The sequence below is a fragment of the Arvicola amphibius genome, chromosome 3 (genome assembly GCF_903992535.2).
Source record: "Arvicola amphibius chromosome 3, mArvAmp1.2, whole genome shotgun sequence".
NCBI lineage: Eukaryota > Metazoa > Chordata > Mammalia > Rodentia > Cricetidae > Arvicola > Arvicola amphibius.
In genome coordinates, this window is record NC_052049.1 from 148612248 (window position 1) to 148625568 (window position 13321).

General features: G+C 43.7%; 1 protein-coding gene across 1 annotated transcript in view; it reads right to left on the reverse strand.

Annotated features, from left to right (window-relative positions):
• Positions 1–13321, reverse strand: part of Impg1 (interphotoreceptor matrix proteoglycan 1) — a 117215-nt gene that overhangs the window by 28572 nt on the left and 75322 nt on the right. Inside the window, exons 13-14 of the mRNA XM_042054730.1 lie at positions 5582–6126; positions 2364–2583 (exon numbers count right to left, since the gene is read on the reverse strand). Of these exons, the coding sequence (XP_041910664.1) occupies positions 2364–2583; positions 5582–6126 (765 nt within the window). The remainder of the gene's footprint in view (positions 1–2363; positions 2584–5581; positions 6127–13321) is intronic.

The window sequence follows — 13321 nt, forward strand, 5'->3', positions numbered from 1 at the left end:
CAATTTTATCTCAGGTATCTCAACATAAATTTGACTCCTGCAGGAACTATAGCTGATGTCAGTGGCTTCTCCCTTCTTCCAGCTGCCTGGAGGAAAGGCTTACGCCACACAACGGTTCACAGGGTAACAACGAAAATAGCTTCAGCCCCAATTACTCCACTAACACCTCGTCATGCTAGTGTTTCCTAACTCTTCATGGTACCCTGTGCAGGTCATAAATTAATAGTCAAGTTGATTATGCTGATGTTGTAACGCTAACTATTAACATTTATTGGGCAACTATAATGTGTCAAACACTATGCTGGAGACTAAAAATACCCTTTTTATTAATTCTCATGCCCTTAGAATGTTCCCTATTGTGGTACAGGACTGTCCTCCAAACCAAACTGCCATCATCTTCATGAATTTGGCTGTGTTTGTTTGAAAAAGATACCACAGCTGGGCTTGTTGACTGTTGATGGTCCCTCGCAGAAGGAGGGATGGGAAGGGTCATCAGAGCACTGTCTTCTCATTATTCAGCCATCCCTACCAACCTGTTGCATGCACTTCTTCCCTAATTTAATGTAACCTCAGATAGAGATTAACAAAGTTAGGTTGCAGAGGACCTGGGAGAGGGCTCTATCTACATAGCCGCGAGGGAGCCATCATTACTACTGGGCACAGACCTTGCAGTGTGGCTGCTTCAATGACACGCATGCTCTGAGTCATGCCCTTTACTCATTTCTCTGTAAGTTAAGCCTAATAAATCCAATGGTTCTCCAGAGTTAGTGTTGGTGGATGTGTATCTCAGTTTGTCGCTGGGACCTTAGGTGAAGGGGTAGACCTTGTCTCTCTCAGGGAAAGAATTTTAATAACATTTTACTGTGGAAATTGGGTGCTGCTATTCACACACAGGATTAACATTCAGGACTGGGTTTCCGAGACCGTGCACTTCTTTCAAGCATCAGCAATGGCCCCCAGCTCAGTCGTAGCATGACAGCACTCATCCCCAGTGCCTTGCTAAGGCATCTATCAAGTGGTCCCTAATGTTGAAACTGTCCTCAGAGGCATACATCGAGGCATTCCCCAGTCTTGACCTGGCCCTTCCACGGACATTTTTTTTTTTTTTTGTACTGAGTGGGCTCCCAAGGACTGCCAACTGACTGAGGGGTGGAGGAAGGCAGGGGTCGAGGCTCTTACCTCCCCTGTGCTCCCTAGTTTTCCTGTTACTTTTACCATCCGACTGTAAAGAACAGCCTCAGCTGAGTACCTTCTGTGGATAGAGGGAGTCAGTCTTTCCCTGACGTTGAGGTGGTCTTTGATTGCTCAGGGGACCTAGAAGGCTTCCTTAGGCAGCTCCTGTTTGGAGGTAACTACTCCCCTGCTCAGTGCCCAAGGCTGGGCTGTCTTTTTAATGATGCTGTTTACCAAGGCACTGAAGCAATTTTCATAGGATTGCTCCAAAGCCTGCTCTGTCAAAGATAAATGTTTCCTACTGAGCTTTTTTGGCTTGCATTTTTGCCCAAGGCCTTTTCCCTCTGTCTTCATAGTTAGTCCACAGAGAGCCAGAGAGAGCGTTAAAGATCCACTTCACTAATTCATAGCCAATTAGGAAACTTTGTTTTGAATCTGACTGGAAGGTTGCTGTGGCAGTGGGATAGATCCCTCCTGTCCTGCACTCCGGGGGATTAAAAACCATCCTGTAGTTAGAAAACAATTTAGAAGTACATGGTGAAAACAGTCCCCAGTTCAGGCCTGGTCCATGACAGTTGCATATACTCTTTGTTGCTGGAGCAAGCATTCGCTTTCTGTTCTAGAGTTTCTGGCTACTGTTTTACACACATGGGCACAGCACTAGGGTGTGCAAGTGGGAGTGGGGCATGACTTTCTTGTTTGATTAATTTTGATCTAATTTCCTCCCTCTCCTCAGGATTTGATCTAAGTTTTATCCCGAAGTTTCTTATGAAAAAGACTGTTCTGATAGTTCACTGAGGCCACAGACTTCTGAAGCAGGAGGCCTAGGTTGCTGCAGTTTTTTAGAAAGTGCTTTGTCCTCCGGCAGAATGCAAACTAACTTGGTTCGGGGCTACATTTTAAAAAGTCTCAGTATAGCAAAAGTTTAGACTGTGAGGAAATAAAAGCTATCAGACTGTGTGGTTGTGTGTGGGGGTGCCTGTTCCTTTTGCTTTTTTATGTAGGAACACTTGAGCCTGCAGGTTAAAGACCCTCATTCCTTAATCACAGAGTTCATGGCTCCTAAACGCTTGTCTTGTTACTTGTAACTTCATTTCGTTTTTGTGGTTTGACCAGTTGATCAGCATGCTTAAAAGCAAAACAGAATGACCCCCAAAGTTCCCCAGGCTTTCATTGTTGACTTCACCTACCTAGTTCAACGTTGAGAGAGTAGCTGTCAATTTCCAGATTGAGTTGCTGCGCTGCAGTGGCTCGGAGATCCTCCAAGACCCCACGCACCGCCTGGGTGAGGTTGTAGGGGACCACTTCTGCAAAGCGTACTCTGCTGTTCACAATCACACTCCCGTTCCTGAAGCTGAGGATTTCCAGGTGCTTAAACCCTGTAAGGTTGGATCGTAGATACGGAACCAGCTGCAAAAGAAACAAAACCAAACTTGTTTATTCCTAACTCAGTCACTGCCGGGACTGTTTATGCTCTCTCTCCATTACCTGAGGCACACCTTTTCTTTGGTCATTGCTGGTTTTGTTGCTGGGTATGAGACCAGAACACCCCAACCCTCGTGATCTGTTTGTAGTAAATATGTCCACATTTCCACCCTTCTGCCTGCACTGAGGTAGATGGGTAGGGATTTCTTCATGCCTTGTAAGAACAGATTTTTTTTTAACTCAAGTCAATACTATCAGCCAAGGAATGCCAGCTTACTATATTTTTTTTAAAGTTACTATTCCAACTTGAGTTCAGGAGCCAAACAACCTATGTCTGTGTAAATGGAACTGTAAAATGTGAAATCTGAAATGCCCCACTGAAATCAAAATACCCAAACCTGAAGTGTCTTTAGTGAAACTTCATAGCATGCAGAAGGGAAGTGACAATCAGGACTTCTGGAAGCGCTACTGAAGCTGGTTCCAACCAGTTGGGTGGCCTTCACTGAGCAATGCAATGCAATACCCCATGGAGCTGTGTGCTTATCTGCCTTGTGAGAGAGCAAAAGTGGCTTCCTAGGGATTTCTTTCCAAACATGATTTAATAATCTCAAAAGCATTCATAGGACATTGTGTTTCCCTTGTGTTCACACTTGTCTCTTGTGCACCACGGCCATCTTGAAGGTTATTGTCCAGAAACGTTTGAATCTCATTTCCTGACTCTAGGGGGCTTTGTGAACAACAGCCCTATAAATATGAACAGCACCAAGGTTCAAGCTGCAAGCTTCCAGGCTTGCCTCGGACCGTTTGCTCTTTCTTACCCCGTCTATATCACTAGAATGCTGACCCTGACCTTATCTTGCAAGGTGTGCTGGTTTGTTAAGTGAACTGGGCACAAATTAGGGGACAAAGGGACCTCAGTTAGGAATAACCTTCATCAGATTGCCCCATGGACTGTCTGTGTCATGTTTTCTTGACTAATGATTGGTGTGGGAGGGCCTGGCTCGTGGTGGGCTCTGCCACCCCTGGGCAGGTGGTTCTGGGTTACACAAGAAGACAGTCTGAACAAGCCATGAGGAACAGTCCTGTAAGCAACATTCCTCTGGGGTTTCTGCGTCTAGCTTCTGTCTTAAGTTCCTGACTGGAGTCCCTGGGTGATAAGGTGTAATCTGTAAGGTCAGGTAAACCATTTACTTCCCAAGCTGATTTTGGTAATGCTGTTTATCATGGCAACAGAGAAGCCTGATGTGGGATTCCCCTCTGTGTGCTGTGAATACCCTTGGTTAATGAATAAAGATATTCCGGCCAGTGGCTTAGCAGAATAGAGCAAGGCAGGAATTCCAAGCAGATGGAGGAAGAAAAAACGCAGAGCCAGAGAGAAACTATGTAGCTGCTGCAGGAAACAGATGCTGGATGTAGGATGGAGCCGTGCCGGTAGGCCACAATCACGTGGTGATACACAGATTAATAGAAATGGGTAAATTTAAGATATAAGAGTGCTTGAAATATGCATAAGCTATTGGCCAAACAGTGTTGTAAATAATATAGTTTCTGTGTAATTATTTCAGCTCTGGGCATCCGGGAAACGAACGAGCGGCATTTGCCTACAGAAGCCTAGTGGAAGACACCGTTATCTTGAAAAAAAAAATGAAATTCTGTTTTAGTGTTGGGAGTTTGTTCACTGTGCTGTTTCCTGATTTGTTCTACTACTCTACCAAACCCATTCTTGAGTCAGCACTATGTTGGCCTGGGGTAGGAGTTTTCTGTTTCCATCTTGTGCACAGACAATTATTTGCCTTGTCTCCCAAATTAATTTCCAGAGTGTGATGGAAAAGAAGATGAATAGTTACAGTTGATAATTTTTCAGCCTCCACGTAGCCAGGCCTGGTTATGTGACTTGCTCATCACTACAAAATGTGTAGGGGATGCTGCTGCTTTGTCACCTGTGGACAAACTGCCCTCCCTGGATCGCTCTCTTCTCGCAGGTGACAGCCAGGAGGGAGCAGCTACTCAGCAGTAACTCTGCAAAGGACGAAACATTCTTAGGGTCACATGTGGAAGAAATGTGGGTTTGCAAGGTGACGCTAGAACAACCCTGCCCACCTATCAAGAACTAAGCCTGCATCTGATTTCAGTGTTCTTAATACCTTTGTTATGGTAGCCTATCATAAACTCTAATGAGGACACTGGGTTGAGGTAAGGCTCACTGGGATGTTGTTCCCCAACACAGTCCCAATGCTCTTCTCATGGAGTGTGTGTGTGTGTGTGTGTGTGTGTGTATGTGTGCGCATGTGTGTACATGTGCGTGCATGTGTCTGTGTGGAGCAGAGAGTCTTACTTGAAAAAATATTCAAGCTATTTGATAATTTAACTTAGAAGAAGCATATATATTTTTCTGAGATTGTCAGAAATCATGTGTGTGATATGCATTTTACAATTTATTTAATCAGACATGACTGCTAAAAGCCATCACAGAGTTCAATATTTATGCCTGTGCATATGTTTCTTATTACACTTGTAGAAATAAATTAAAATGCAAGTTTGAGTGTGTCTGTTGTCAAAGTGTACCCATCGTGAAAATCTTCTTACTTTATATGTCAAGGATCAGAGATGACAAGTCGTGTAGCCTTGTGCAGTAACGCAAGGGGGCTGGGAAAGGGGGCTTTTGTATCTGAAGGCTCTTCCTCATCTGTACTGGGCAGCACAGCTCTGTGCTTTCTCCGGGCAGCTTACGGAAAGTTAATTTATACTGCCTTTAGATTCCAAGCTCCGTACTGAAGTGTTTCTGTATAGAATTCCGGTAAAATTATTTAGGGAGAACCATAATGAGGAGAATTGAAGGATAAACTGATTACCATGCAGCTGGGTGGCAGTGTCTTCTCTGATTGCCCAGCATAGAGCTCATTTCCCTGGTTGGATTGAAATCACCTAAAATTCTAGCTGAACGCCTTCTGCAGCAGCACAGCTGCCTCACGTACTCACTCACCAGGTCTGTGAATCGTTGTTCCAGGGCTTGATACTCCAGAGAACTCTTGTTGAACAGGTCGTAGGAGAAAGGCATGTTAGCCACTCGAAGACTGAAGAATACCACTAATTCGTGGCCCTGGGTAGCAATGGTCTCAGAGCTGGTGGTGATATACTGTAATGGGGTGGGCGTGGTTATCTCAAAAAAATGATCCAGGGCAGAATTATATCCACTCAGTCCTGATACTTCTGATAAGGTAGGGATGTCAGATACATCCATTTCTTCTAGGTCTCTGATTGCATCTTGGCTGCTTGCAATCAGCTCGCTGATGCTGGAAGATGCAGGCCAATGTGACATTTCTAGCGGCAACTGGCTGATGGTAGAATAGTCACTCATGGGAAGAGTGAGCCCAGGGACGGGTGTTGTTTGGCCAGTGGTCCTCAGATGAGTGGAGCTTTGATCAGCCGGAGAGACGATGCTAGGCGTGGTTAAAGAAGATAGATTTTCCGATAGGAAAGTTGAGGCTGTTTCAGGTGGAGACCAGGAGCTGACTTTGGAGGACATGCCTGACACCGTTTTCATTACGTCCAATTATTTCCACCCAGAGAGAAAATGAAAAAAAAAAAGTAAACAACTTTAATTTTCATCAACAGTTTCAACCACCATTTTTAAAAAGGAGAGATTGGTATAGAAAGGGCAAACAATGCTGTTTCCAAACCTAGGGAGGCAAAAGGTGGGTCCCTGGACTCTTTTTATCCAGACCCCAAATTTTACATATTTGAGATGAAAAGAGTATCAGTTAGTTAGACTTTCTGGAATAACTGTCCAGGTAGACTCAGCATACCTGCAGAATAGATAAAAGAATGGGTAGTCATCACTAGACCAGGGTTGGATTCCAAACCCCAACTGGCACTGGCATAGACTTAAAACCACACCCTCACACCCTCAGACAACTTGCTGCAGGATGTTGGTTCAGATAGATTATTCACTTTCCAATATTGCAGACTCGAATTTTGCAAAACTGAACTTTTTGGGGGATTCAGTCATCATAATTCTGGTAGCTTCGTCATCTAAAATCCAACGGCACTCTTTCAGAACTGGATATTCAGATTGAATAATTTGCAAAATGATACCGAGGATGTAAATGTGTGGTTTATGTATTCTTTGGGCTTTATATTGAACATTCAACTTGGTAAGTATTTGGTAATATTTCAAACCATTTCATTGCTTTTACATAGGACTACTGAAGTCCATTCCATTTTGGGTACTAAATTAAAAACTGTAAGTATTTATGAACTGAGAAAGTTATATGAACCTTTCAGAGAGCAAGATTGATGGGTTATTAAAGTAGCCCAATAAACCTAAATCCAGAGCCACTGATTACATTTAATGGAGCAGGCAGACAAAGCTGGCGATTTTCTATGATTACTTCCAGGGGCGCTTTGGCAAATCTGTGGGAAAGTTCTCCTGAAACCTGTGTGCTAAGTATGATGAATGGTCTGTCTGGACGCAGATCGAATCTTCCGACTTGCAGTCATTTAATTTACCACAGCGCAGTCACCAAAACTGAAACATAAACATCTCTGAAAAAAATCTTATCAGCTTTATTAGTTTCTTAAAATAAAACTTGGCTGTTGGTGAGTTATGCTTGCATCCAGGAGCGGGACACTCTCAACCCTTGTTTCTATTCCAGAGTGCCAAGGTATGTCTAACCTAAATTCACTCACCTGCCAGAGATATCTGCTGACGTCTATGATCTCTGTGTGTATAAACTGAGATTCTTATTCAAATATTCTTTGACTATGAGTTAAATGCTTGTGTACTCCCCCTCCCCCAAGTCATGTCGAGAATCCCTATCCCACAATGTGATAATGTCTGGCGATGAGGCCACAGGGAGGGAGGGAGGCTGTGAGAGTGAGCCCTTGTTAGACAGGATGGCACTGGACCCTCATCTGGACAGATTTGAGAGGGATGATGCGATTTTGCAAAGTGAGACTATAGAAGGCTTCCACGTGTAACCCAGAAAAAGTGCCGTCCCCAGGGCCCAGCTCCGTCAGCAGTAGCTTAGTTTTGGACTTCCCTAACATTAGAACTGCAAACATACACCTCTGTTGCTTAATTCCCTCAGCACGCTGCAGACTTTTGCGAGCGCTTGTGCTAAGACATCCTGCCAGGCACGGGAGGTAACCAGAAAGTGTCGCGGTGCTGTCTGTGGTTTGCTCTGACTTCTTGGTGCCATGCATTTGAATCTGTGCTCCTGGGGTATGCACTCTGCGCTCCTACCAACGGTAAGCATTAGGAAACCAGGCAGGCAGCACCTTGATGGATGTCTCATGTCTGCTCCGGGGCCAGTCTTTCATCACCTCTACCTTTCCCACCGTATAGACTTTAACCAGCTGAAAACAGGCCGTGCTATAAGTCATCAGTCAGGGAATTTCCACCCTCCTCCATCTGCGGCATCTTCAGACAAGCTCCTCAGGTTCACAGCAAAGCTTCCTGGGCAATTTCATTGGCATAGCAGGTGGCTGTTGATATGTAGGGCCGCTTGGTAATATATAAAGCGCCAACTAAAGCAACTGAATGCCAAAACATTTACTCTTGTGTTTATGGGAAATTCAAATTTGACTACAATCTTTTATTTTTAGTTTTTTTTCTTTTGCCAAATCTAAGAACTCTATTTAAATTTGGTTTTAAAAATTCTCCTAATCTCAAAAATAAAAGAAAAATAAAAATTCTTCTATTTTTGTTTGCTTTCCTTTTTTTTTTTTTCTTTCTCCAGATTGAAGCTACTGAAGCAATAGTCAGTTCTCTGGAAAAGAATTATTTAAGCCTTGCCATGACTTCTAATTTAGATAGTTATGCTTTTATCAGATTCTTATGTAAACATGAGACACGGCAGTGACGCAGATTATGTTATTATTTTCAGATGCTACAACAGGAAGTCAAGTGCTAAAAGCCAAGGAGACTCATTTCATCATGGAATGTGAAAAATAAAAGACTCAAAATAACTACGTTAGAGAGAGTGTGTGGGTCCTACAAAGGTGTAAAGTGTTTGTGCGTGGGGGGGCACCAGCATAAATCCCAGCTCCTAGGCAGAGAGGAAACGTTCTAGGCAGGAGATCTGCACAAAGTCAAGGCCACAGTTAAAATAGCCCAAATGAAAGCCAACGAACACGGGGCAGCTGAAGCCCAAAGTGAGAGAAGTCAAGAACAGAAATTGGGAATGGTAGGGGTGGGGTCAGCAACCATGCTGGTAGCTGAAAGAAGACAAAAGGGAAGGGAGCAGGCTGAGGGACAGGTACAAGCGACAGGCTGCTAGGGAGGATCGTATCTGTCCTGGGGGGCATAAGCCTCAAGCAGCTGCCCAGTCCATACTGAAACAGGCTTAGGAGAGAGGTTTTCTACATCTTCAGTTGGCATAGCCAACACACTCTTAATTTATGTGAAACACCACTCATTAGCTATAATCCTTTTCCTATTATAGAAATAGAATTTTTTAAAATCAATTTGTTCAGTGACTGAATTAGATACCAATAGCCTCCCATTTGCTAGTCCAGCCGCTCAGACAAATCAGCAAACAAAAGAGCTGTCAGTCTCCATGTGTGCACCAGGAAGCCAGACCCGTAATCCTCCAACACATCAGACGATATGGATGTCTGTTGGGGATGTGTGCTCTGGAAACAGAACTGGGCGAGGGAATCAGCTGTGATTCACTCAGGCAAAGGAGAAGCATATAGCAAAACCAGTGTCATGATCAAGGGACTGCTAGCTTGGGGACAGTGTGACCCCACTGAATGCTGCAGTCTGCCAATGGTCATGGCAGTTGTACACATTTTCAAGCACAGACATCCTTGCTTAGGATTCTAGAAATTAGCACAGGTTCTCACTGATGCTCCCACAGAAGCCTCCATCGTTCTTCTCCTTCAGGGCAGCCACATAAGGCTGGTGGGCTGTCAGAACGGATTTTCTCAAAACTCTAGCAATTGACTAGAAATGGTTAGTTAGTAATCATGGGGATGCTTAATTAAGAAAACCAGGCTGAATCTCGGCGCTCACGGTGGAATGTGCGGCAGTTTTTGCTTTTCCTGTTTCCCTGTGTTATGTGGCTCCACGGTAGCCTGGGAAACAGCAGCCCTGATCCTCAGTACCAGGGCTTTGCAAGCAGAATGGACCCACTGAAGAAAGAAGAGTAATTATTTGTTTTGACCTGTCTTTTGACTCCCTGGAAGCCGGACTCAAAAGGCCTGCCTTTTCCCCTCCTAGCAAAGCTCTCCTGAGGCTGAAGTGGCTGCCAGCGGGGTGCTTGTTGAAACCACACAGGCACATGTACTAATTGCTGCTGTGTGAGGCAGTGGTACCAGCGGGCAGAACAGCCCACTAGCCAAAAACTTTGGAGAAAAATTGCGGAGGAAGAATTGCTTTGAGGAACAGCTCTGTCCCGTGGAGAAGAAAGCGGAGAAGGTCGCCCACAGGCTCAGGGCTTAGCGTGCCTGCTCTGAGGACGACATAAACTCACAGGGGCTTCGAGTTCGAGCTTCTCTCAGGCAGGCAGAAAGCCAGACCCCAGGCACAGATGCGGCTGCCTTATGCGACAGGGGGTTCTTTCGCAGTGATGAAATAGTTCTGGACTTAGCCAGAGGTGCGACTGTACAACACGAATATACTAAGAACCACTGAATTGTCTATTGAAAGATAACTACAACACTGAATTTTATTACAGTAAAGGAGATAGTAACACAAGAGATCTCATGTTCCCGACCCCTCCTGTCTAATGACAATCTTTCCAAATCGGCATACAGTGTCAACTAACACGTTAATATGACAGAAATCACCACCAAGCCACTCTGTTTTAGTTTCAGCTTCCCTTTCATCCCCTCCTCAACATTCAGCAACTACTAATTTGTTTTCCATTTATGTAATTTTTTTCAGTTTACATAAATCCATTATACATAAATGGAGTAATTCAGTGTGGTGATAACATTTTTCTGAAAATATCTTTTGACCCCAGAGAAATAGATTTTTTTTCCAGGCTTTACAGCCAAGTTAATAATATGTTTGAGATCACTTAAGGCTATGTACTTACCCTGCTGCTTTTCCTGTGTGCCCAGCTTGTGTAGCTTAGCCTGACTTTAAGAGAACAATGCAACTAACTTGACTATGTCTTGGATTTCCCATGCAATCAGGTTTTACAATTTCAGCAGAATGCATAGCTTTAATCTTAAGTTATGTATTCTTTCATACCCCTGACAGAACAGTGTTTGAATATATGTGTGTGTGTAGTAGGATCTGCGGGCTGTGTTCCTGCTGCCTGGATCCCGGCCACCTGGCTAGCTTATGCCCCGAAATAACAACACACAAATTGTATTCATTTAAATACTGCCTGGCCCATTATATCTAGCCTCTTCTTGGCTAACTCTTATATTTTTCTTAACCCATTTCTAATAATGTGTGTAGCACCACAAGGTGGTGTCTTACCAGGAAAGATTCAGCATGTCTGACCTGGCAGCTGGCTCCATCGCATCTGACCCAGAGAGGAGAGGCAGGGCGATTGCCCGAGGCATCTGCCTCACTCCCAGCATCCTGTTCTGTCTCCTCCACCCACCTAAGGGCTGGCCTATCAAATGGGCCAAGACAGTTTCTTTATTAAGCAATGAGAGTCCTCCATCATGTGTGTATAAATATATTTAAACATCACATTATTCATGATAAATGTATGCAGTTCTATTTGCCCATAAAGGCTCTGAGCAGGGCCAGAAGGGCAATATCCTAAAGTCAACATGATAAGCTCAAGACTTCATCCTAAACACCGGAGATCTTTGTCTGAACTTTTCCACTCCTTTAGTCAGGTGTCTGTACCTGAAGGACGATGGGGTTGAGGCTGGGACGGCAAGAATTGTTGATTTGACGCCTGCTGGGTGATAGGTGCTCTACAAATAATTTTGGATCATTTTTCATTTGTCCTTGGGCATTTTACAAACTCCACACTGATTATATTCTTTGTACTTCTGATGATACAACTTACTTAATTCTTGAAGCATCTGTCTCGTTGTCTGTTCCCTAAGTGATTGAACAGACAGAGGATGCAGCGATCATCAGGAGAATAAAACACAAACATACACTTTCTTTCTTTTTTAAAAAAACCAGGCCGAATTCTTATTCTTAAATCATCAATCAAAAGTTAGTTTTTCCTCATTCCTCTCACTGATAGAAATGCTGGGGCCTTGGAATCCTGGTCAACACCGCATCATAAAGCGACGGATGCTGTAGAGCCCAGAGCCACAGAACAGCTTCTCTTCTATTCTCAGTCCGGAGACCTTGGTCTCTACCTGTTTCCAGTTTAGAATCAGCTCATATACGGAAACTATGTGCATTTGGAAAAAGAGTCAGCCTTTGCCTTTTCCTGATTTGTGGGTGGTCTGATCACTTTTTTCCAGGAAGAAATAAATATTTAGGAGCAAATTAAGCAATTGTACCATAGAATTGATCTGCATTGAAGTCATTTTTAAGAATATAGTCATGGTACAACTCTTGTCTGTCCTTTTTTCTTTTTTAGCTCTAATTTTCTTTCTTTTTAAAAATATTTACTTGTTTATTTTAATTTTCTGTGTATATGAGTATTTTGTCTGCATATATGTATGTGAGCTATTCATGGTGCCCAAGGAGGTGAGAAAAAGGTATTGAATTCCATGGAACTGGAGTTATGGATGGTTATGAGCCATCATCTGGGTAATGAGAACCAAACCCAAGTCCTATGCCAGAGCAGCAAATGCTCTTATCCACAGAGCCATTTCTCTAGCTCCCTCCAGCTCTAAGTAAAATGATCAGACATTTTCTTTCTTTTTTGTAACTTCATATGCATCTGTAAATATAATAATGGTTAATATTAAACAAAATATAAATCCAGTAACATGAAAAGTGCAAAAATATTAAAGGGTGGTGTTGTGAAATATTATTTTAAGGTATGCTACATTTATGTTGCAAAACATTAGTTTTAATGTTGCAAAGATGTGCTGCATTTGTTTAACTCTGTGAAGCTGTGTTACTTGGCCTATCTAAAACACATGGTTGATCTAATAGAGAGCTGAATGGCCAATAGCTAGGCAGGAGAAAGGACAGGTAGGGCTGGCAGGCAGAGAGAATAAACAGAAGAAGAAATCTGGGAAGAGGGTGAAGGAGCGAGAAAAGAAGGGGCCAGCCTCCCAGCTACACAGCCAGACATGGAATAATAAGAAAGGAAAAGATATGCAGAAGTAGAGAAAGGTTAAAAGCCCAGAAGCAAAAGGTAGAAGGGATAAGCTAAGAAAAGCTGGCTACAAATTAGCCAAGCTCAGGCTGGGCATGTTAAAGCAAGAATAAGCCTCCATGTGTGGGTCTATTTGGGAGTTAGAGTGGGAAGAAAAGGTGGTAGTCAGCTTCCAAGATGGCACCGGCGGTCCTTTCCCACGTGGTCCATGCCCCTCACTCCCTCTTCCACACTTCACAGGGACGATTTCTTAGAAGTCCTACAGAAGTGACACGTGGTTCGGAGACTCAGGCATTGTAAGAGATGGAGTTTGTCCTTGACATAAACAAGTAACCAGCAGAAAGAACTGGAAGGAATACTTTCTTTAGGCAGTTTAGGGTATGGTCCCTTGGCTCTCTTTGAGGCAGAAAAATGTCATGGCAGCAAGACCATGTAGTTGTGGAGAGAGGCAGCAGAGAAAAGGGGAATGCCAGCAGCACCCTGCTGATGACCCTGCTTCCTTTTGTATTCCATCTGGG